The sequence below is a fragment of the Bufo gargarizans genome, chromosome 1 (genome assembly GCF_014858855.1).
Source record: "Bufo gargarizans isolate SCDJY-AF-19 chromosome 1, ASM1485885v1, whole genome shotgun sequence".
In the NCBI taxonomy this organism is placed as follows: domain Eukaryota; kingdom Metazoa; phylum Chordata; class Amphibia; order Anura; family Bufonidae; genus Bufo; species Bufo gargarizans.
The window spans coordinates 511,112,112-511,134,361 of NC_058080.1; the positions used below are offsets into that span (position 1 = coordinate 511,112,112).

Sequence of the window (22,250 nt, forward strand, 5' to 3'; positions counted from 1 at the left end):
CTGCCACTGCGGTGCCAGTGGCTGAAGGGGCGACCCTGCTGGAAAGGACTGAGGGTGAAGACGTCGGACGGTGAGATGGCTATTCCAGCCCATACCCCGTCCCTATCTGCAGCATCTACCCCTCTGGGTAAGGGGGGCACCCGTGGTCGCTCATTCTGAGCGCTCATCTGCAGGACAATGCAGCACAGCAGCATCCTCAGCACCCCCACGCCGTTCCCCCCCATGCTGCTATCTTTCTCCCCCCCCTCCCCCTCATTCAGGGCTGACTCCATTTTTCTCTTCTCTCTCTCCCCCTTCCCGCCGAGAACGGGGGGCGGGGCTTAGCGGTCCCGGCAGGGGGCGGGGCTTACGCGCGCGTCATTTTGGGGGCGGAGCTACGTTCTCCTTCACAGGAGACATTTCAAGCGCTGGAGGGGGCGGAGCTTGTTCCCCGTGCTTTCTGCTCAGGTTTCCCGCGCTTCCTCACTCCTGACAGGAAGCCTGGACACGGTGGGGGACTCTAACCTCCTGTGTACATCGCTCGGCTTCTGTGGGCGCTCTCTGCTGCTCTCTGCTGCTCACTGCTGTTCACTGCTTCTCTGCTGCTGCTGATCTGGGCCATCTCCTGACGTTCTTCTGAGGCACTGGTAGGACAGTTAACCCTCTCCTAACCCTCCTGGTCATAGCTGCTATAACCCTTTGTGGTCTCTATATTAGAGTACAACCACACTTCAGCATGTCAGATCCCACAGGTGCCCCCAAACCCTGGTACCATGCCTGTACCGCCTGTAAGGAACTTTTTCCGCGTGGGCAATCTGAGCCGCATTGCCTTGCATGTCAGGCCCCGGTGCAGGGCCCGCTTCCCGCTGCGCCCCCCGGTGCCTCTGAACCCCCTGACTGGGCTAGGTCTCTGTCTCAGGCGGTGGAAAGCCTTACACACGTAGTGGGCCGTCTCGTGGATAGACCGCCTCTCCCGCAGGCTGCCACAATCCCTGTCGCACCCGCTGGGACTACCGTTTCTGCCGCCCCCACTGGTTCCCTGCCTCCCAGCGAATCTTCCAGGGCCCGGCATACTCAGAAACGTTCAAGGGTTGAGCGCACATCTTCTCCAGATGCTTCGCTCTCTCCGCCATGCGTGCGAGCTCAGTCAAGTCTATCCTCTCAAAGGGATACGCTTTCTGAGGGAGAACTGGCGGATTCGGACGTGGACATGGACTCAGAGCTTCCGTCCAAATTGGCGTCCGCGGTGGGGCATCTTGTCACTAGCATCCGTGATACCTTTCAGCTACACGATGACCCCCCCAGCTCTGAACAGGCCGGCGTGTCCTTTCTCCGCCCCAAACAGGCCTCCAAGGTTTTTCCCATACACGCTGATTTTTCTTCTGTGGTATCCAAGGCTTGGACTCGGCCTAACGTCCGCTTTATTACACCCAAAAAGCTGGACATTTGTTATCCCTTTCCAGCGGATTCTGTGACCACGTGGACATCCCCGCCTAAGGTTGATCCTCCCGTGGCTCGCCTGTCCAAAAGCACTACTATTCCTGTACAGGACGGATCTTCCCTCCAGTCTGTTGAGGACCGTCGTACGGAATCCCTCTCCAAGGCCATATTTGCTGCCTCTGGTTCGGCCCTTAGACCGGTCTTTGCCTCCGCCTGGGTTGGCAAAGCGGTCTCTGAATGGGGTTTGCAACTGGAACGGGAGTTAGGGTCGGACGTCCCTGTTCAGGACCTCCGTTCCTTAGCCCAACTAATTGTTCAGGCCGGAAAATTCGTCTGTGAGGCCTCCCTTGATGCGGGTGCCCTCATTGCCCGTTCCTCTGCTCTGGCAGTTTCTGTCAGGAGGGAACTCTGGCTGAAGGTTTGGGCGGCGGACGCCGCTTCCAAACGCTCTTTGGCCGGCCTACCATTCACGGGTTCCCGCCTGTTCGGAACCCGTCTGGACGAACTTATATCAGAGGCCACGGGTGGGAAGAGTACTCACCTCCCCCAGTCCAGGCCAATGGGCGCCCCCCGTGGTCGCGCTGGTTCGTCCTGTTTTCGGTCCTTTCGCAAGCCCACCGGGTCTAGACCCGCGGCCAGTTCTTCTTCCTCTGGCCCAGCCCAGGATAGACGCAAGAAGCCGTTTTTTCGGACGCAACCTACCTGGCGCAAGTCCCAGCCTGCACGGGCTCCCACAGGCCAGCAGCCCTCTGCCTGAAGGTGCGCCCCCACCCACCCGGGTGGGGGGCCGCCTTCTCCTATTCAGGAACGTATGGCGGGCCCACATCTCAGACGCATGGGCGCTCGAGATTGTATCTTGCGGATACAAAATCGAATTTGCGTCCATTCCGCCAGACCGTTTCTTCCGATCCCGTCCTCCGCGAGATCCCGTACGAGTGGCCGCCTTCTTCGCGGCCATTCACTCTCTAATGGACAAGGGTGTCGTCGCCCCCGTGCCTCCGACGGAAAGGTTCAGGGGGTTCTACTCGAACCTCTTTGTGGTTCCCAAGAAGGAAGGCTCAGTGCGTCCGATCTTGGACCTAAAACGCCTGAACCGTTTTCTCCGACTGCAGAGATTCCGGATGGAGTCTCTCAGGTCCGCAGTGGCCTCCCTGGAAAGAGGGGATTTCATGGCCTCAATCGACATTCAGGATGCATACCTCCACGTTCCGGTTGCTCCATGTCATCACTGCTTCCTGCGCTTCGCGGTGGGGGACGATCACTTCCAATTCGTCGCCCTTCCCTTTGGTCTGGCGACGGCTCCTCGAGTGTTCACCAAGGTCCTGGCCCCTGTCTTGGCCCTTCTACGTTCAAGAAGTGTTTTTCTTCTCCCATACTTGGACGACATCCTGGTCAAGGCACCCTCCTTCTCTCAGACATCCCGCAGTGTGGAACTCACTCTGGAGACCCTGACGCGGTTCGGTTGGATTATCAACCACCCCAAATCTTCCCTTACCCCCTCCAGACGGCTGATCTTCCTGGGGATGCTCCTGGATACAGAGTTGGCGGAGGTCCGCCTTCCGTCGGACAAGCGTCTGGCCCTTCGCGGGTCGGTTCGCAGTCTCCTCCGTCATCACCGCCCTTCCCTCAGATCCAGCATGCGGTTGTTGGGAAAGATGGTTGCCTGTTTCGAAGCGGTGCCGTTCGCACAATTCCGATCCCGCACCTTTCAGAGGGCAATTCTGTCGGCCTGGGACAAATCACCGAGGAGTCTGGACAGGACCTTTCTTCTGCCTCCCCTGGCTCGGGCTTCCCTCGGCTGGTGGTTGCATATCCCTCTAAGGGGGAAGTCCTTCCTTCCACTGAACTGGCTGGTGATTACCACAGATGACAGCTTACGGGGGTGGGGGGGGGGGGTTTCCCTCCCCGGTCCGTCCAGGGCGTTTGGTCTCTATCGGAGTCCAGACTTCCAATCAATATTCTGGAACTGAGGGCGATTCTTCTGTCCCTCAGACACTGGACCCATCTGCTGAGGGGCCACCCTGTTCGGATCCAATCGGACAATGCCACGGCTGTGGCATACATAAACCATCAGGGAGGCTCTCGCAGCGCTGCAGCGATGCAAGAGGTGACCCTCATTCTCCTCTGGGCGGAGACGCACGTGCCGGCCTTATCTGCGATTTACATCCCGGGGGTGGACAACTGGGCGGCGGATTTCCTCAGCCGGTCCACCATCGACCCGGGAGAATGGTCCCTGCACCCAGAGGTGTTCGAAGCCCTTTGTCTTCGCTGGGGTCGCCCCGACGTGGACCTCATGGCCTCCAAATTCAACCACAAGGTCCCCCTATACCTGGCCAGGGCACGGGACCCGAAGGCATACGGCGCCGACGCGCTCGTCCTTCCGTGGCGCGAATTCTCCCTTCTGTACGTCTTTCCTCCTTTTCCCCTCCTGCCACGGGTTCTTCGGAGGATCGCGGCAGAGGGCGTCCCCGCGATTCTAATCGCCCCGGATTGGCCCCGCCGGTCTTGGTACGCCGACCTAATGTTGCTGTTGGCAGACGCACCGTGGCCACTGCCCTCCAGGGAAGACCTTCTCTCTCAGGGACCGATCTTCCACGAGCATTTAGGCTCGCTACGTTTGACGGCGTGGCTATTGAGACCGCCGTCTTAACGCGACGGGGTTTCTCCGCGGACGTAGTCCGCACCATGATCCGGGCTCGTAAGCCCGTATCCTCTAGGATCTACTATCGGGTTTGGAGGTCCTATCTGGGGTTCTGTGAGTCCCGGAGCATCCCACCTCTCCGGTTTTCTCTTCCCACAATCCTGTCCTTCCTCCAGTCGGGTCTGGACCTGGGGCTGTGCCTCAGTTCTCTGAAGGGTCAGATTCGGCGCTGTCTATTCTTCTCCAGCGTCCCCTGGCCCCTCTAGGGCCAATTAAGACCTTTTTACAAGGGGTGGCTCACTCTGTTCCGCCGTACCGCCCTCCAGTTCCTTCCTGGGACCTGAATGTGGTGCTCTCGTCGCTCCAATCAGCCCCCTTCGAGCCTTTACGGGAGGTCTCCCTTCGCCTTCTGTCCTGCAAGGTCATCTTTCTTGTGGCCGTCACGTCTCTCCGACGGGTGTCGGAGTTAGCGGCTCTTTCTTGCTCCGAACCTTTCCTGATCTTCCACCAGGATAAGGTTGTGCTTCGGCCTGTCCCGACTTTCCTGCCAAAGGTGGTCTCCGCCTTTCACATCAATGAGGACATCGTCCTTCCGTCGCTCTGTCCCTCTCCTTCCCACCCCAGAGAACGGGAACTGCACCGTCTGGATGTGGTCAGGGCGTTGAGGATTTACTTGGAGGTCACCGGGTCCTTTCGGCGCACGGACTCCCTGTTTGTGGTTCCGGAGGGTTCGCGCAAAGGGTTGGCGGTCTCCAAGGTGGCTATTGCCCGTTTCATTAAACTGGCGGTGTCTGAGGCTTATCGAGCCAAGGGCAGACCTCCGCCTTTCGGCGTCACTGCTCATTCCACCAGAGCAGTCGGAGCTTCCTGGGCGCAGAGGCATCGGGCCTCGGCTGAACAGTTGTGCAAAGCAGCCACTTGGTCCTCTCTGCACACTTTCACTAAGTTCTATAGGGTGCATACGCATGCATCAGCGGATGCTGCTTTGGGCCGCCTGGTTTTGCAGGCAGCGGTTTCCTGATGCTCTGGTGGTGTTCCGCCTTGGGTTTGTGGTCCCTCCCTTCTTGGACTGCTCTTGAACGTCCCAAGGTCTGTGTCCCCCAAGGAAAATGGGCGAGAAAAGGAGATTTTTGTATAACTTACCAGTTAAATCTCTTTCTCGCTCTTCCTTGGGGGACACAGCACCCACCCTTCTGTGTTTGGTTACAGGGTTATGGTCTGGCGCCCCGTTGGGTTGCTGGCTGGTTGTTTCCGTTATTGGTTGTTATCCTTTCACTACTTGGACACGCAACTGGTAGCCTCTATCTCCAGGCTGAGGGTATAGCTGGAGGAGGGGCTTAACAGTTTTACTTAGTGTCACGCCTCCTAGGGAGCTGAGCTATACCCAAGGTCTGTGTCCCCCAAGGAAGAGCGAGAAAGAGATTTAACTGGTAAGTTATACAAAAATCTCCTTTTTTTTTCTTTAGGCAAAATTGAGCTCAGCTTAAACATTGGCGACTGGGTCACTAGAACATAGCCTAGTACTAATATTGGTCATAATTTTATGTTTGTTTATTTATTTTTTTCAGTCTGATGAGGGGTTTGAGAAAGATGCATCACCTACAGAACATCCTGCACCAGTGCCTGATGGGAAAGATGCCATGTCAATTTTTAGCCCCATGTCAAAGTCAGGTAGATATCCTCTCACTAATTAAATGTATTTTCATCATTTAATGTATTTGTGCTCAGCCTGGAAAAACTAGGCAGTTATAGTCTTCATCATACTTTCTCCCTCTTAAGATAATGTGATTTTATTTATTTGTTTACTTTTAGTGGCTGTGTAGAAAATGTTTAAAATCTCTCACTTTCTTTGGCAATTCCATTACAGACCCACGGCAGGACCGTGGGATGGCAGCTAGCCTCACACAGGTCACTGATCTGGCTCCTTCTCTCAATGACCTGGACAATATATTTGATAATTCTGAAGATGAGGACCTGGTATGTTTTTAAGGCTTTATTAAGAAAATGACAATGTGTTTTGCGTTTAATGTACATTGCATCCAGTGGAAATTCTTTAGCAGTGACAGCTGGGAATTAAAACTGCATCTGGTATCTCATATGGCACAAATCTTTTAAAAGTTGTCTGTCAGCAGTTCTGACCTTGCAAAACTGTTGACAGCACTTGTTAGGGGCTGGGGAGATCAGTACTAACATACGTCTTGTGGAGCTTTTCTTGAACAGAAAAAGCGTGAAGATGAACCGTTATGCTTCCAGATGCCGCTTCTGCAAGTGCATTGGAGGCTGAGCTTTATTGGAAAATACACGCTGAGTGACAGCTATGGTGGTGTCCTGGTTTAGTGCTGCAGATGTTACTCACAACAGAAGGAAGGGACTGTAAAGCAGCTCATTGCAAAGAGCACTTCACGGCCTGCCCCCTGGGCACTTGCAGGAGCAGAACCTGGCAGAATAAAACGTTATGCTCTCTGCTGAATTTGCTGGTGAAAGCCATAGCTAGCAATAAATGTACTATTACATTGTAGGCATTCTGGTGAAGTCTGCCAGAGCTGGAGCCACAGTTACAAGTTAGTTATAGAGGGGATTCCCTATGAAAATGGCACCTGACGATAGCAAGGTCATTAAGATGCTGACATATTTATTGGACAGCAATAGAAATGTATGTGAAACTTTTAAAACTAGAAGAGAATTTCCTCCAAAAAAATAAAATAAACAGTTGTGGACTGACCAGATTTAACCACCTGCTGGCTAGTGCATACTACAGCTACAGATCTGCCCACTATGATCCAGTGGTATAAAGCTATACAAATAACCATAATGGATAGGTGACACAGGTTTTTATGTTTTTGAGTGGCACTTTGTGCTATAATATTTCAAATCCCCCCTCCCCCCATTTTTTTTCTCCTGATATCACCAAAAATAAAATACAAGTATTAAAATGACATAACATTAAAGCCCCATGTGTCATGAAAAAAGAAACAAACTTTTTAAGTAACTGAACAAGGTTAAAAAAAAATTATAGCTCTTGGAATGAGTTTGTGAAAAGGAAAAAAAATTAAAATTATATACGGTATGTATGTGTGTGTGTGTATATACACACACACTCACACACTCACACACTCACACTCACACTCACACTTCATTAGTCATTTCATCTAAACCTTTTTTTTTCTTTTGTTTTAAAAGGCGGGATCACCAGGCGCTCGTGCAATGAAAGTTCCCTTGGGCGGATCAGAAGAGCGTAATGTTGGCAAAGATGGCAGAGCAACGGTTCCCTACTTACCAAGTGAGTGTTAACATATGCACATAGTGACTTTGCAGAGTCTTTGTAGGTTAGAAGGCCACAATGTATGTTATGTATTTTCTTTCAATGCTGGGCATTGACCTAAAAGAATGACAGCACCTTTAAGTTAAGGTGATATGATGTGTGTCCCTTCCAACCTTGCTGACAGCTATTCTGAAACATATGCAGCATTCGGTGGTACAGCCCTCTTGTTATTTTTGGCCTTCACCACATTGGGACATTAAAGCAGAGCGATTGATTTTATTGTGTGGCATTTCGTTGCTCCAATGTTTAGATGGATTTAATGCAGTGTTTTGGTTTGCAGAACCTAAGATCATACGACAACGTTACAACCATATGGTATCTTGTCCTTGCCTCACTCAGACTTCTAGAATGGACCTAAACGAGCTCCAAAACTCTTGCCATCAACCACTGCTTTTACTCCCTCCCCTAATATGTATTACTTTTTACTTCCTTCAGCAACAGCTGATCTGCAGAGGATGTTTCCCACACCACCTTCCCTGGAGCAACATCCTGCTTTTTCCCCCATCATGATGTACAAGGACACCATAGGCTCAGACACTGCAACAACTCTCAGTATGATGGAAAGTCCAATGGTCAATTTGGCCTCCATGCAACATGTAGAGTTCAAAATGGAAATTGAAGAAGGCCTATGCAGTCCCAAGCCCGAGGAGATCAAGGTATACATGCCATCCCTAGACCTATTACATTTGTTGGTGAGAGGTTACAGTTGTGCAGTATTGTGTGAATGACATCTGTAACTACTATGTAATCACGTTAAAACTTTATATCTCTATTCAATCAAACATTTGATTTGTAACTGTTTATTGGATGTCAAGCTTTTTTTTCTAATTTTTAAGATTTCTCTCTCAAAGTCAATACATAGATTTTTTTTGTTTCTCTATGACATGGACTGCAGTTAGGTCAACACTAGTGTGAAAGACTGCAGAAATCGAAGGGTTAACTGCTGGGATTGGATCCACCTCTGATCCTGGCTGTAGCGCAAAAGGCTACTCTTAGTTACAGTTCGCAAAAAGAGACCCAGATTAGTTCTGTGTAATGCATTTGACTATCTGAATAGGAATAAAGGTTGCATCAGTCACATGACCCTCATATACAGTGACCACCTATGGCAGGGGTGGCCAACCTTACATACACACAGAGCCCAAAAAAAAAAATTGACTACCAGGAGCCACAGGCTATACATTTCCACACAGTTACCGTATTTTTCGCCCTACAAGATGCACCTAGGTTATAACAAAGAATAATAAGATTAAAAAATAAATATTTTTTATCTGATCTGAGGTCTGCTAAAAATATTTTTTCTTATTGTTCATTAGCAGAGGAAAAAAAAAAAAAAAAAATATATATATATATATATATATATATATATATATATATATATTTTTTTTTTTTTTTCATCAGACCTCAGATCAGACTCCTAAATCAGATCCCCAATCCTTATCTGACCTACAATAAGATCACCAAACCTCATCAGACTTCCAAATCAAACCCCCAAAATCAGACCCCCAATGCTTGGATCAGACAACACAAATCACCCAGTGTCAGACTCTGTGCTCAGACACCCCCCCCCCCCCCCCCCCCCCATGCTCAGATCTCCCTCCTTCTCAGATCTGACCCCCCATGCTCAGACCTGACCAACCCATGCTCAAACAAGACCGCCATGCTCAGATCAGACCCCCATTGCTCAGATCTGGACCCCCCCAAACCATGCTCAGATCAGACCCACATTCTCAGTTCTATCATTAAAAAAAAAAAAAAAAAAATCTCTTCCCTCTCCTGATCAGGCACTGGGCTCCTGCTTGGGGTCCTGCTATTCTGCAGGTCTGACATGCTCTCCACTGTGACCTGATGAGCGCAATGTCAGGTCATAGTCCATGTCTCCAGGTACTACGTTCTCACACTGTGTGCATCAGGACGTAGTGGAGAGTGAGCTGGAGCTGCAAAGTAGTAACAGTGCCTGATCAGGAAGAGAGATCTGAGCATGGGGAGGAGAGTGCTTCCCGGCTCCACAGCTAGAGCCTCACTTGAAGAAGCAAAGAGCTGCATGTGGCTCAAGAGCCACAGGTTGGCCACCCCTGCCATTCGGGTACCACCCAGGTATTTAACAAGTGAATAATAATTTAAGGAAGTCCATCAGTGGCTTTAACTATTCTAAACTGCTTGACAGCGCTAGCTTAGGGGTGGGAAGAGCAGTACAAACATACCTTTCTCGCCCATTTTCCTTGGGGGACACAGACCTTGGGTATAGCTCAGCTCCCTAGGAGGCGTGACACTAAGTAAAACTGTTAAGCCCCTCCTCCATCAGCTATACCCTCAGCCTGGAGATAGAGGCTACCAGTTTTAGCTTAGTGTCCAAGGAGGCAAGACACTCCCTGCTACTGCAGGGCTGTTTTCTCCTTGTTATTTTTACTTTTTCTTCTAATTTTGTTATTTTATTTTTTCCTAGGGATACCAGAGACGCATTAGACCTCTCTGCTCTCCCGGGGTTGAGCTGCGCCAGTGCCAACTTATCTGCACTGCTGCCTCCCCCACAGAAGCAATAGGAGGATCTGGGCAGCAATGGCTCCCCTACATCCCGCCAGCTAGGGGGTCGCCCGCACGCCAAGCCCCTCTTCCAGCTTCCTGCCACTGCGGTGCCAGTGGCTGAAGGGGCGACCCTGCTGGAAAGGACTGAGGGTGAAGACGTCGGACGGTGAGATGGCTATTCCAGCCCATACCCCGTCCCTATCTGCAGCATCTACCCCTCTGGGTAAGGGGGGCACCCGTGGTCGCTCATTCTGAGCGCTCATCTGCAGGACAATGCAGCACAGCAGCATCCTCAGCACCCCCACGCCGTTCCCCCCCACGCTGCTATCTTTCTCCCCCCCCTCCCCCTCATTCGGGGCTGACTCCATTTTTCTCTTCTCTCTCTCCCCCTTCCCGCCGAGAACGGGGGGCGGGGCTTAGCGGTCCCGGCAGGGGGCGGGGCTTACGCGCGTCATTTTGGGGGCGGAGCTACGTTCTCCTTCACAGGAGACATTTCAAGCGCTGGAGGGGGCGGAGCTTGTTCCCCGTGCTTTCTGCTGAGGTTTCCCGCGCTTCCTCACTCCTGACAGGAAGCTGGGACACGGTGGGGGACTCTAACCTCCTGTGTACATCGCTCGGCTTCTGTGGGCGCTCTCTGCTGCTCACTGCTGTTCACTGCTTCTCTGCTGCTGCTGATCTGGGCCATCTCCTGACGTTCTTCTGAGGCACTGGTAGGACAGTTAACCCTCTCCTAACCCTCCTGGTCATAGCTGCTATAACCCTTTGTGGTCTCTATATTAGAGTACAACCACACTTCAGCATGTCAGATCCCACAGGTGCCCCCAAACCCTGGTACCATGCCTGTACCGCCTGTAAGGAACTTTTTCCGCGGGGGCAATCTGAGCCGCATTGCCTTGCATGTCAGGCCCCGGTGCAGGGCCCGCTTCCCGCTGCGCCCCCCGGTGCCTCTGAACCCCCTGACTGGGCTAGGTCTCTGTCTCAGGCGGTGGAAAGCCTTACACACGTAGTGGGCCGTCTCGTGGATAGACCGCCTCTCCCGCAGGCTGCCACAATCCCTGTCGCACCCGCTGGGACTACCGTTTCTGCCGCCCCCACTGGTTCCCTGCCTCCCAGCGAATCTTCCAGGGCCCGGCATACTCAGAAACGTTCAAGGGTTGAGCGCACATCTTCTCCAGATGCTTCGCTCTCTCCGCCATGCGTGCGAGCTCAGTCAAGTCTATCCTCTCAAAGGGATACGCTTTCTGAGGGAGAACTGGCGGATTCGGACGTGGACATGGACTCAGAGCTTCCGTCCAAATTGGCGTCCGCGGTGGGGCATCTTGTCACTAGCATCCGTGATACCTTTCAGCTACACGATGACCCCCCCAGCTCTGAACAGGCCGGCGTGTCCTTTCTCCGCCCCAAACAGGCCTCCAAGGTTTTTCCCATACACGCTGATTTTTCTTCTGTGGTATCCAAGGCTTGGACTCGGCCTAACGTCCGCTTTATTACACCCAAAAAGCTGGACATTTGTTATCCCTTTCCAGCGGATTCTGTGACCACGTGGACATCCCCGCCTAAGGTTGATCCTCCCGTGGCTCGCCTGTCCAAAAGCACTACTATTCCTGTACAGGACGGATCTTCCCTCCAGTCTGTTGAGGACCGTCGTACGGAATCCCTCTCCAAGGCCATATTTACTGCCTCTGGTTCGGCCCTTAGACCAGTCTTTGCCTCCGCCTGGGTTGGCAAAGCGGTCTCTGAATGGGGTTTGCAACTGGAACGGGAGTTAGGGTCGGACGTCCCTGTTCAGGACCTCCGTTCCTTAGCCCAACTAATTGTTCAGGCCGGAAAATTCGTCTGTGAGGCCTCCCTTGATGCGGGTGCCCTCATTGCCCGTTCCTCTGCCCTGGCAGTTTCTGTCAGGAGGGAACTCTGGCTGAAGGTTTGGGCGGCGGACGCCGCTTCCAAACGCTCTTTGGCCGGCCTACCATTCACGGGTTCCCGCCTGTTTGGAACCCGTCTGGACGAACTTATATCAGAGGCCACGGGTGGGAAGAGTACTCACCTCCCCCAGTCCAGGCCAATGGGCGCCCCTGTGGTCGCGCTGGTTCGTCCCATTTTCGGTCCTTTCGCAAGCCCACCGGGTCTAGACCCGCGGCCAGTTCTTCTTCCTCTGGCCCAGCCCAGGATAGACGCAAGAAGCCGTTTTTTCGGATGCAACCTACCTGGCGCAAGTCCCAGCCTGCACGGGCTCCCACAGGCCAGCAGCCCTCTGCCTGAAGGTGCGCCCCCACCCACCCGGGTGGGGGGCCGCCTTCTCCTGTTCAGGAACGTATGGCGGGCCCACATCTCAGACGCATGGGCGCTCGAGATTGTATCTTGCGGATACAAAATCGAATTTGCGTCCATTCCGCCAGACCGTTTCTTCCGATCCCGTCCTCCGCGAGATCCCGTACGAGTGGCCGCCTTCTTCGCGGCCATTCACTCTCTAATGGACAAGGGTGTCGTCGCCCCCGTGCCTCCGACGGAAAGGTTCAGGGGGTTCTACTCGAACCTCTTTGTGGTTCCCAAGAAGGAAGGCTCAGTGCGTCCGATCTTGGACCTAAAACGCCTGAACCGTTTTCTCCGACTGCAGAGATTCCGGATGGAGTCTCTCAGGTCCGCAGTGGCCTCCCTGGAAAGAGGGGATTTCATGGCCTCAATCGACATTCAGGATGCATACCTCCACGTTCCGGTTGCTCCATGTCATCACCGCTTCCTGCGCTTCGCGGTGGGGGACGATCACTTCCAATTCGTCGCCCTTCCCTTTGGTCTGGCGACGGCTCCTCGAGTGTTCACCAAGGTCCTGGCCCCTGTCTTGGCCCTTCTACGTTCAAGAAGTGTTTTTCTTCTCCCATACTTGGACGACATCCTGGTCAAGGCACCCTCCTTCTCTCAGACATCCCGCAGTGTGGAACTCACTCTGGAGACCCTGACGCGGTTCGGTTGGATTATCAACCACCCCAAATCTTCCCTTACCCCCTCCAGACGGCTGATCTTCCTGGGGATGCTCCTGGATACAGAGTTGGCGGAGGTCCGCCTTCCGTCGGACAAGCGTCTGGCCCTTCGCGGGTCGGTTCGCAGTCTCCTCCGTCATCACCGCCCTTCCCTCAGATCCAGCATGCGGTTGTTGGGAAAGATGGTTGCCTGTTTCGAAGCGGTGCCGTTCGCACAATTCCGATCCCGCACCTTTCAGAGGGCAATTCTGTCGGCCTGGGACAAATCACCGAGGAGTCTGGACAGGACCTTTCTTCTGCCTCCCCTGGCTCGGGCTTCCCTCGGCTGGTGGTTGCATATCCCTCTAAGGGGGAAGTCCTTCCGTCCACTGAACTGGCTGGTGATTACCACAGATGCCAGCTTACGGGGGTGGGGGGGGGTTTTCCCTCCCCGGTCCGTCCAGGGCGTTTGGTCTCTATCGGAGTCCAGACTTCCAATCAATATTCTGGAACTGAGGGCGATTCTTCTGTCCCTCAGACACTGGACCCATCTGTTGAGGGGCCACCCTGTTCGGATCCAATCGGACAATGCCACGGCTGTGGCATACATAAACCATCAGGGAGGCACTCGCAGCGATGCAAGAGGTGACCCTCAGTCTCCTCTGGGCGGAGACGCACGTGCCGGCCTTATCTGCGATTTACATCCCGGGGGTGGACAACTGGGCGGCGGATTTCCTCAGCCGGTCCACCATCGACCCGGGAGAATGGTCCCTGCACCCAGAGGTGTTCGAAGCCCTTTGTCTTCGCTGGGGTCGCCCCGACGTGGACCTCATGGCCTCCAAATTCAACCACAAGGTCCCCCTATACCTGGCCAGGGCACGGGACCCGAAGGCATACGGCGCCGACGCGCTCGTCCTTCCGTGGCGCGAATTCTCCCTTCTGTACGTCTTTCCTCCTTTTCCCCTCCTGCCACGGGTTCTTCGGAGGATCGCGGCAGAGGGCGTCCCCGCGATTCTAATCGCCCCGGATTGGCCCCGCCGGTCTTGGTACGCCGACCTAATGTTGCTGTTGGCAGACGCACCGTGGCCACTGCCCTCCAGGGAAGACCTTCTCTCTCGGGGACCGATCTTCCACGAGCATTTAGGCTCGCTACGTTTGACGGCGTGGCTATTGAGACCGCCGTCTTAACGCAACAGGGTTTCTCCGCGGACGTAGTCCGCACCATGATCCGGGCTCGTAAGCCCGTATCCTCTAGGATCTACTATCGGGTTTGGAGGTCCTATCTGGGGTTCTGTGAGTCCCGGAGCATCCCACCTCTCCGGTTTTCTCTTCCCACAATCCTGTCCTTCCTCCAGTCGGGTCTGGACCTGGGGCTGTGCCTCAGTTCTCTGAAGGGTCCGATTTCGGCGCTGTCTATTCTTCTCCAGCGTCCCCTGGCCCCTCTAGGGCCAATTAAGACCTTTTTTTACAAGGGGTGGCTCACTCTGTTCCGCCGTACCGCCCTCCAGTTCCTTCCTGGGACCTGAATGTGGTGCTCTCGGCGCTCCAATCAGCCCCCTTCGAGCCTTTACGGGAGGTCTCCCTTCGCCTTCTGTCCTGCAAGGTCATCTTTCTTGTGGCCGTCACGTCTCTCCGACGGGTGTCGGAGTTAGCGGCTCTTTCTTGCTCCGAACCTTTCCTGATCTTCCACCAGGATAAGGTTGTGCTTCGGCCTGTCCCGACTTTCCTGCCAAAGGTGGTCTCCGCCTTTCACATCAATGAGGACATCGTCCTTCCGTCGCTCTGTCCCTCTCCTTCCCACCCCAGAGAACGGGAACTGCACCGTCTGGATGTGGTCAGGGCGCACGGACTCCCTGTTTGTGGTTCCGGAGGGTTCGCGCAAAGGGTTGGCGGTCTCCAAGGTGGCTATTGCCCGTTTCATTAAACTGGCGGTGTCTGAGGCTTATCGAGCCAAGGGCAGACCTCCGCCTTTCGGCGTCACTGCTCATTCCACCAGAGCAGTCGGAGCTTCCTGGGCGCAGAGGCATCGGGCCTCGGCTGAACAGTTGTGCAAAGCAGCCACTTGATCCTCTCTGCACACTTTCACAAAGTTCTATAGGGTGCATACACATGCATCAGCGGATGCTGCTTTGGGCCGCCTGGTTTTGCAGGCAGCGGTTTCCTGATGCTCTGGTGGTGTTCCGCCTTGGGTTTGTGGTCCCTCCCTTCTTGGACTGCTCTTGAACGTCCCAAGGTCTGTGTCCCCCAAGGAAAATGGGCGAGAAAAGGAGATTTTTGTATAACTTACCAGTTAAATCTCTTTCTCGCTCTTCCTTGGGGGACACAGCACCCACCCTTCTGTGTTTGGTTACAGGGTTATGGTCTGGCGCCCCGTTGGGTTGCTGGCTGGTTGTTTCCGTTATTGGTTGTTATCCTTTCACTACTTGGACACGCAACTGGTAGCCTCTATCTCCAGGCTGAGGGTATAGCTGATGGAGGAGGGGCTTAACAGTTTTACTTAGTGTCACGCCTCCTAGGGAGCTGAGCTATACCCAAGGTCTGTGTCCCCCAAGGAAGAGCGAGAAAGAGATTTAACTGGTAAGTTATACAAAAATCTCCTTTTTGTGGAGCTTTTATTATCGGGAGTAGTGAAAACATGAGATCATATTCTTCTCCTTAAAGAGGGCATTTCACCTGGATATCTATTATCTAATTATTATCCTACCTTCTAGTGCGGCCCCCAGTGATGTCTTATTCTAGGCATGGATTTGTATCTCTCCTGGGTGCGGTTATCTTCTCCATGGCTGTGAGCACATCCAATCAGAGGGCCCCGCTCTTAGCCAGGGAGAAGGAGCTGCAATTCTCGCGAGAACTTGAGCGCCTTCTCCCTGGCTAAGAGCGGGGAGCTCTGATTGGATGCGCTCGCAGCCAGGGAGAAGATAACTGCGCCCAGGAGAGATACAAGTCAACGCCTAGTATAACAGAGTCGCCTCATTAGCGTATGAGGCGCCAAAAGATATGGGGACCACAGCGGACGAATGGGGGGGAAAAAAAAGTGCCAAGACATCACTGGGGGCTGCACAGGAAGGTAGGATAATATTAGATTAAGGATATCCAGGTGAAAGGTCCTCTTTGAAGGGGTTGTCTCACTTCAAATGGCATTTATCATGTAGATAAAGGCACTTACTAATGTATTTTAATTGTCCACGTTGCCTCCTTTGCTGACTGGGTGCATTTTTCCAGCAGTGGTGGTTCTGCTTGCATACTTTAAGAAAAAGCGCCAGCCTCTCTGGTGGCCGGGAACTAGGGCGCACACATAGACATGCATGCATAGCAACATCCTGGTATTAAGCCTCCTGTCCGTCCTTGCATATGAACAACTGCTCCGTTTTCTTCTTGTCTCTTGTGCTCTTTTTGTATCTAATTCTAGTAGTGTACAGAATAGATGACTATTTACCTAGACAATTTTGGGTGATGCCTGTCTAAGCTTTGTTGTAAAATAAGTTTTTTTTAGTTTTTCTCATTAAACTGTAAAATATAACAAAATATATTGTGAACGGCAAGGTACTTATATATCCATTTGGTGTTCTTCTTTCGAGACCTGCCTTTATTGCACATCTACTAATAGAGCTTTGTTTTCCAATAGGACTTTTCCTTTGTGTACAGAGTCCCTTCATATCAACCCTTCCTGGGTACCTCAATGTTTGCACCACTTAAATCATTGCCCAGTCAGTGCCTGCTGTCCTTGAAAATACCAGACGCCTGCATATACAGACCCTCCTGGGCTGCCCCTCCAAAAATTCAACACCTTGCTTTACCACCTGCTGCTCCTTTTAACAGAGATGGCTATATGTGAGTACTGTTAAAGTAGAAAGCTTGACTATTCAATTGTTTCATTGTGTAGTTTAGAAATTATGCCTAAAGGGCATTAATGTGTTATTCTGCATTTACCATCATTTACAGGAATGTGCCAAGTGAAGGGAGTTTGACAGACCAAGATTACCTGCAGCTCAACACTCCACAGACCAATACCCCTCTTGCTCCTTGCAGCACAGCTCCACCCAGCAATGGAGGAACTGGTGGCGTCTTGCCTTCGCCAGCTACTCCCAGGTTTTCTGTTCCCACTCCTCGCACACCAAGAACTCCTAGAACTCCAAAAGGTGCTGGAGGCGCTAGTGGGCAAGGTTCAGTGAAGTATGATAGCACAGACCTCTGTTCTCCAGCTTCTACTCCATCTACAACAAGGCCATTGAGCTCTGTTGAGCCAGCCAGCAGTCATCCCGCTCCCGAGGCCCACAGCCTTTATGTTACTTTACTTCTCTCTGACTCTGTTCTAAACATTTTCAAGGACAGGAATTTTGATAGCTGTTGCATATGTGCCTGCAATCTGAACATCAAAGGATCTGATGTAGGCCTCTACATCCCAGACTCTTCAAATGAAGACCAGTACCGTTGCACCTGTGGTTTTAGTGCCATTGTTAACCGTAGACTTGGTTACCACTCTGGCCTATTTATAGAGGATGAGATGGACATATTTGGCCGATCGTCTTATATAGGGCAGGCAGTGGAAAGAAGACTGAACATGACAGAGGCAGCGCAAAGAAGTGAGGATCCTCCTCCACCTGCCCTTCTTTTGCTTCTGCAGAGTCAATGCACTAGGCCTTTCACTAATACCGGAGGAATCTGGGACCTTTCCTGTAACAAATCTGAATATTTTTTGGAAGGACCATCTACTAACGTAGACCGAGTGAGGGTAGACAGTTCGGATGCTTGGCCAGAATGTTTAAATGCACTAGAGCAGGGAAGACAGTATGTGGATAACCCAACTGGAGGAAGAGTTGATGAATCTCTGGTCAGAAGTGCTACCTTCCACCTTTGGCCACACAACAATGGTGAGAATTCTATCTTTATGCTGAGGGCACTGAAGGCTGCAGTTGTGTATGTGATGTATGTATGTAACATATGACATTCCCTGCTCCCCGTCTGTTAGAGTATTAATCTCTTCATACGGTCTGTCATTCCTCTCCATTAAAAAGTGACTTTTCTACCAGTGTGAAACATTTATAGGAATATAATTGCAGTTCTGAAGGTTAGAATGTCACTGGGTATGGTCCACCTGTAGTTTTGTGCAACTTGTGATATGTCTCAAGGGTGATGCTTGTTCATAGGGGGCTGACATCATCTACTGAAATCCAGGCACTCCTACTTGCCCTTCCTAGTAGTTTCTGCAGATGCACTCATGGTCTGATCAGTAATCTAGAAAAGGGATCTTGACAAACAAGTATGTCTGCTCAAGGGGGTATGCTTTCCAACCATACCCCCCAATGCAGCAATCATTTGCTTTGTATGGGAATAAACAATCACAAATATGATTGTTCAGCCCATATGGATTATTTTTGTCGGCAGCACATCCCTGTTTATGCATAAATGAGGGCTTATCCAACAAGCATATTGCTTGTTTGCTGCGTAATCGCCAGAACATTTGCATGGGGGCAAGCATTGGAAACAAGCATTCATTTGATGTAAATGGGTCTTTAGGTGATATTTTTGATGCATTCAAGCCTCTATCATGTGACGAACCTGCATGAAGAAGAGGTCACACTTCAGCATCAGCAGCAATTCTCTTTATTTGAGTTGCCCATATTTTGGGCAAACCAATGGATTTGGCAGTGTCAGCTGACCATCAGGGTAAAGAAGATTCTGACATGATGTTTTCAACATGGCTGATCCTTTGTTCCTGTTACTCTGCTGTTAGGCGTCGGGCATTAAAAATACATGTATAATTGGGCACTCTGGGAGTGCGGCATTGTTGATCTGACCATTTTTCAAAATGTATACGGGCAGCTTTATTGTCCAATTTAAATAACATTCTGTTCAGAGGCCGAATTCGGATATAGGTCGTAGAACCTCATATGGGCTTGCAATGAATTTGCATTTATACACAGCAGTGGGTGCTATTGGTGCCCCCTCTTTTTTACACAGGCAGCCTGTGCGACTCATCCCCTGCATAATTTATAACTTTTCTAAACATGGGATTTGACAAAGGGTGTTAATTATTTTGCAAAAGTTTCTATGGGATAGCATAAACTGTAGTTATTACATTTTTTTCTTTGGTTGTCTTGAAGAGAAGATACCCTTCTTGTTTTCATTAATTTGATTTTTTTTTATTTTTTTTTTAAGTGCTTGATGTCAGCATGCTCCCATCTCAGGATGTGGTACGCATGCTACTATCCCTACAGCCATTCTTGCAGGATGCCATCCAGAAGAAAAGGACAGGACGGACCTGGGAGAACATACAGCATGTGCAGGGTCCTCTGACGTGGCAGCAATTTCATAAGATGGCTGGACGTGGATCCTATGGTATGATGATCATATCTCATGTCTTGTTGCAAGATTTCAACCCATTCATGCCCCTGTATGTCTGCAGTTTGGGTGTATGGAACAGGCTTCTGGGCTGAGCCTACTCGATATGCTGTGGTGGATGACTGTGTAATACAGCTGACACCTCACTGTAATGACTAGGATCGGAGATGACTCTGCTGTTCATGTAGCTCCTGAGATGCACTGGTCAGTAGTGACTGTGACATCAGGGAGGTAAGATAAATTAAGGCGACTCCCACTGTCATTTGATCAAAACCCCTAAGGCCAAATCGTGGGATTCCCATCGGTTCCTTTGGCAGCCTGGGGACATGTGAATGGTCTGCCATAGTAAACTGTCTTTTAACAGGCAGTCAGTGATGCCAGCAATCAGAGGATCACATGTTTGAGTCCCCTCAGGGAATAAAAAATGTAAGTTAAAAACAAATTACTTAAAATATATAAACACAAATATTAAGAATCCAAATACATATACAAGACCGAATTGGTATTTCAGCATCCACAAATTTTCAAAGTATTAAAATATAATATTATTTATTGCGTACAATGAGCACTGTAATGGCAACAGTTTGCACTTTGGCTGCGTCCTAAAGAGGTTAACGTACCATCTTTTTAGTTTTTTCATGCAGTTTCTTTATAGTCAAGGGATTAATTTAGCTCAGTTTGTAAGTTTTTCAAGCTCTGAATTCCTGCAGAATGATTTTTAAAGTATTTTTTATTGTGCAAAAGTAGTAGCAGATAAACTCCTATACATATTTGGTATTGCTGTATAACTCATCAAGGAAAATATGTATGTCTTTTAATGCTGTACAATGGACAGCGCAAAATTTATAATACAAAAAAAATTAAAAAATTGTATTTCAGTCCCCTAGAAAGAGTTAAAAGGTTAATCAAGAAATTATATGTACCCCTAAATGAAGCCATTGAAAAACGGAACCAGTCCCGCAAAAAACAATCCCTCAAAAAATGAAGAAAAAAATATATACGCTTGGACATTAAGTCCTAGAATAGTATTACCCCTTACTAAGGCTACTTTCACACTTGCGCTTGATCGGATCCATTCTGAACGGATCCGATCATATTAATGCAGACGGAGGCTCCGTTCAGTATGGATCCGTCTGCATTAATAACTTAGAAAAATTTCGCAAGTGCGCAAGTAGCCTGAGCGGATCCGTTCAGACTTTCAATGTAAAGTCAATGGGGGACGGATCCGCTTGAAGATTGAGCCATATGGGCTCATCTTCAAGCGGATCCGTTCCCATTGACTTACATTGTAAGTCTGAACGGATCCGCACGGCCAGGCGGACAGCTGAACGCTGCAAGCAGCGTTCAGCTGTCCGTGCGGAGGCTGAACGCCGCCAGACTGATGCAGTCTGAGCGGATCCGCATCCATTCAGACTGCATCAGGGCTGGACGGAGGCGTTTGGGTCCGCTCGTGAGCTCCTTCAAACGGAGCTCACGAACGGACCCATGAACGCTAGTGTGAAAGGAGCCTAAGGCTACTTTCACACTGGCGTTTTCGTTTCCGGTTGTGAGATCCGTTCAGGGCTCTCACAAGCGGTCCAAAACTGATCAGTTTTGTACTAATGCATTCTGAATGGAAAAGGATCCGCTCAGAATGCATCAGTTTGCCCTTCCGCTTTGGAGGCGAACATCAAAACGATGGGGAGGCAAACGGATCCGTCCTGACACACAATGTAAGTCAATGGGGGCGGATCCGTTTTCTCTGACACAATCTAGCACAATAGAAAACTGATCCGCCCCGCATTGACTTTTAATGGTGTTCAAGACTGATCCGTTTTGCCTTTGTTGCAGATAATACAAACGGATCAGTTCTGAACGGATGCATGCGGTTGTATTATCTGAACGGAAGTGTTTGTGCAGATCCATGACTGATCCGCACAAGTGTGAAAGTAGCCTAAGGGGTTAGAGGTTTTGCTACACACAGTACTATGCATAGGATGGGCATAAAGGGGAGATAATCAAAACTGGTGTAAATTAAATCTGGCTTAGTTGCCCATAGCATTACATTTTTCATTTTCTAAAGGAGCTCTGGAAAATAAAAGATGGAATTTGGCTTCTATGGGCAACAAGGCCAGGTTTAATTTACACCAGTTTTGTTAAATTTCGCCTAACATCTTAGACAATAGAGGCATTTCACTAGAATATGTCCCCATTGTCTAATAGGTGTGGGTCCCACCTCTGGGACCCGCACCTACAAGGAGAACGGAGCAGATAAAGTTGAGAAGGGCGCACTCCGCATGCGCAGCCGGCCTTCATTCATTTCTATGGAGCTGCAGAAAATAGCCGACCACTGGCTCAGCTATTTCTGTTGGCCCCATAGAAATCAATGGGAGCGGTGGCCGCGAGAGGCGGGGAGCTGCGCCTGGTGGTGGACGGACCTCTGGAAACCCGAGGTCCTCCAGCCACAACTCTCCCCGGCTCCGTTCTCCTTGTAGGTGCGGGTCCCAGAGGTAGGACCCGCACCTATCAGACAATGGGGGCATAGCCTAGCGATATGCCCCCATTGTCTAAGATGGGATAACCCCTTTGAGTTTCTGATCATAGGGGAAGGTCCAACTGCAAGAACTCCTACCGATCAGAAGAATGGAGTCCTGTGTCCACCATGAAGCAGAGGTCACACATGTCTGCTTCCGCTCCATTTCTCTTTATGGGACTGCAACAGATACCTTTACTTGGCTTTCCAAAGGGGAACAATTGTGTATTCAATGTAGTCTTGTGAGAGTATAATTTAGAAATGCTTTCAGTGTTACTGATGTATTTTCTATATACTCAGGATCTGAAGAATCTCCAGAACCACTGCCCATACCCAACCTTTTAGTTGGCTATGACAAAGACTTCCTTACCATAGCTCCTTTCGCTCTCCCCTTCTGGGAGCGTCTGCTTCTCGAGCCATATGGAGGCCAGCAGGATGTAGGATATTTGGTATTGTGTCCAGAAAACCCAGCCTTACTAGATGGAGCAAAAGCCTTCCTCAGTGACTTGAGTGCCGTGTATGAGGTAAGCGTCT

The 22,250-nt window shown here is 50.8% G+C and overlaps 1 protein-coding gene across 1 annotated transcript in view; it reads left to right on the forward strand.

Annotated features, from left to right (window-relative positions):
* Positions 1 to 22,250, forward strand: part of MED13L (mediator complex subunit 13L) — a 155,867-nt gene that overhangs the window by 109,265 nt on the left and 24,352 nt on the right. The window contains exons 12-19 of the mRNA XM_044275306.1: positions 5,629 to 5,731; positions 5,928 to 6,037; positions 7,241 to 7,340; positions 7,818 to 8,038; positions 16,488 to 16,693; positions 16,805 to 17,733; positions 19,022 to 19,201; positions 22,017 to 22,240. Coding sequence (XP_044131241.1) covers positions 5,629 to 5,731; positions 5,928 to 6,037; positions 7,241 to 7,340; positions 7,818 to 8,038; positions 16,488 to 16,693; positions 16,805 to 17,733; positions 19,022 to 19,201; positions 22,017 to 22,240 — 2,073 coding nt within the window. The remainder of the gene's footprint in view (positions 1 to 5,628; positions 5,732 to 5,927; positions 6,038 to 7,240; positions 7,341 to 7,817; positions 8,039 to 16,487; positions 16,694 to 16,804; positions 17,734 to 19,021; positions 19,202 to 22,016; positions 22,241 to 22,250) is intronic.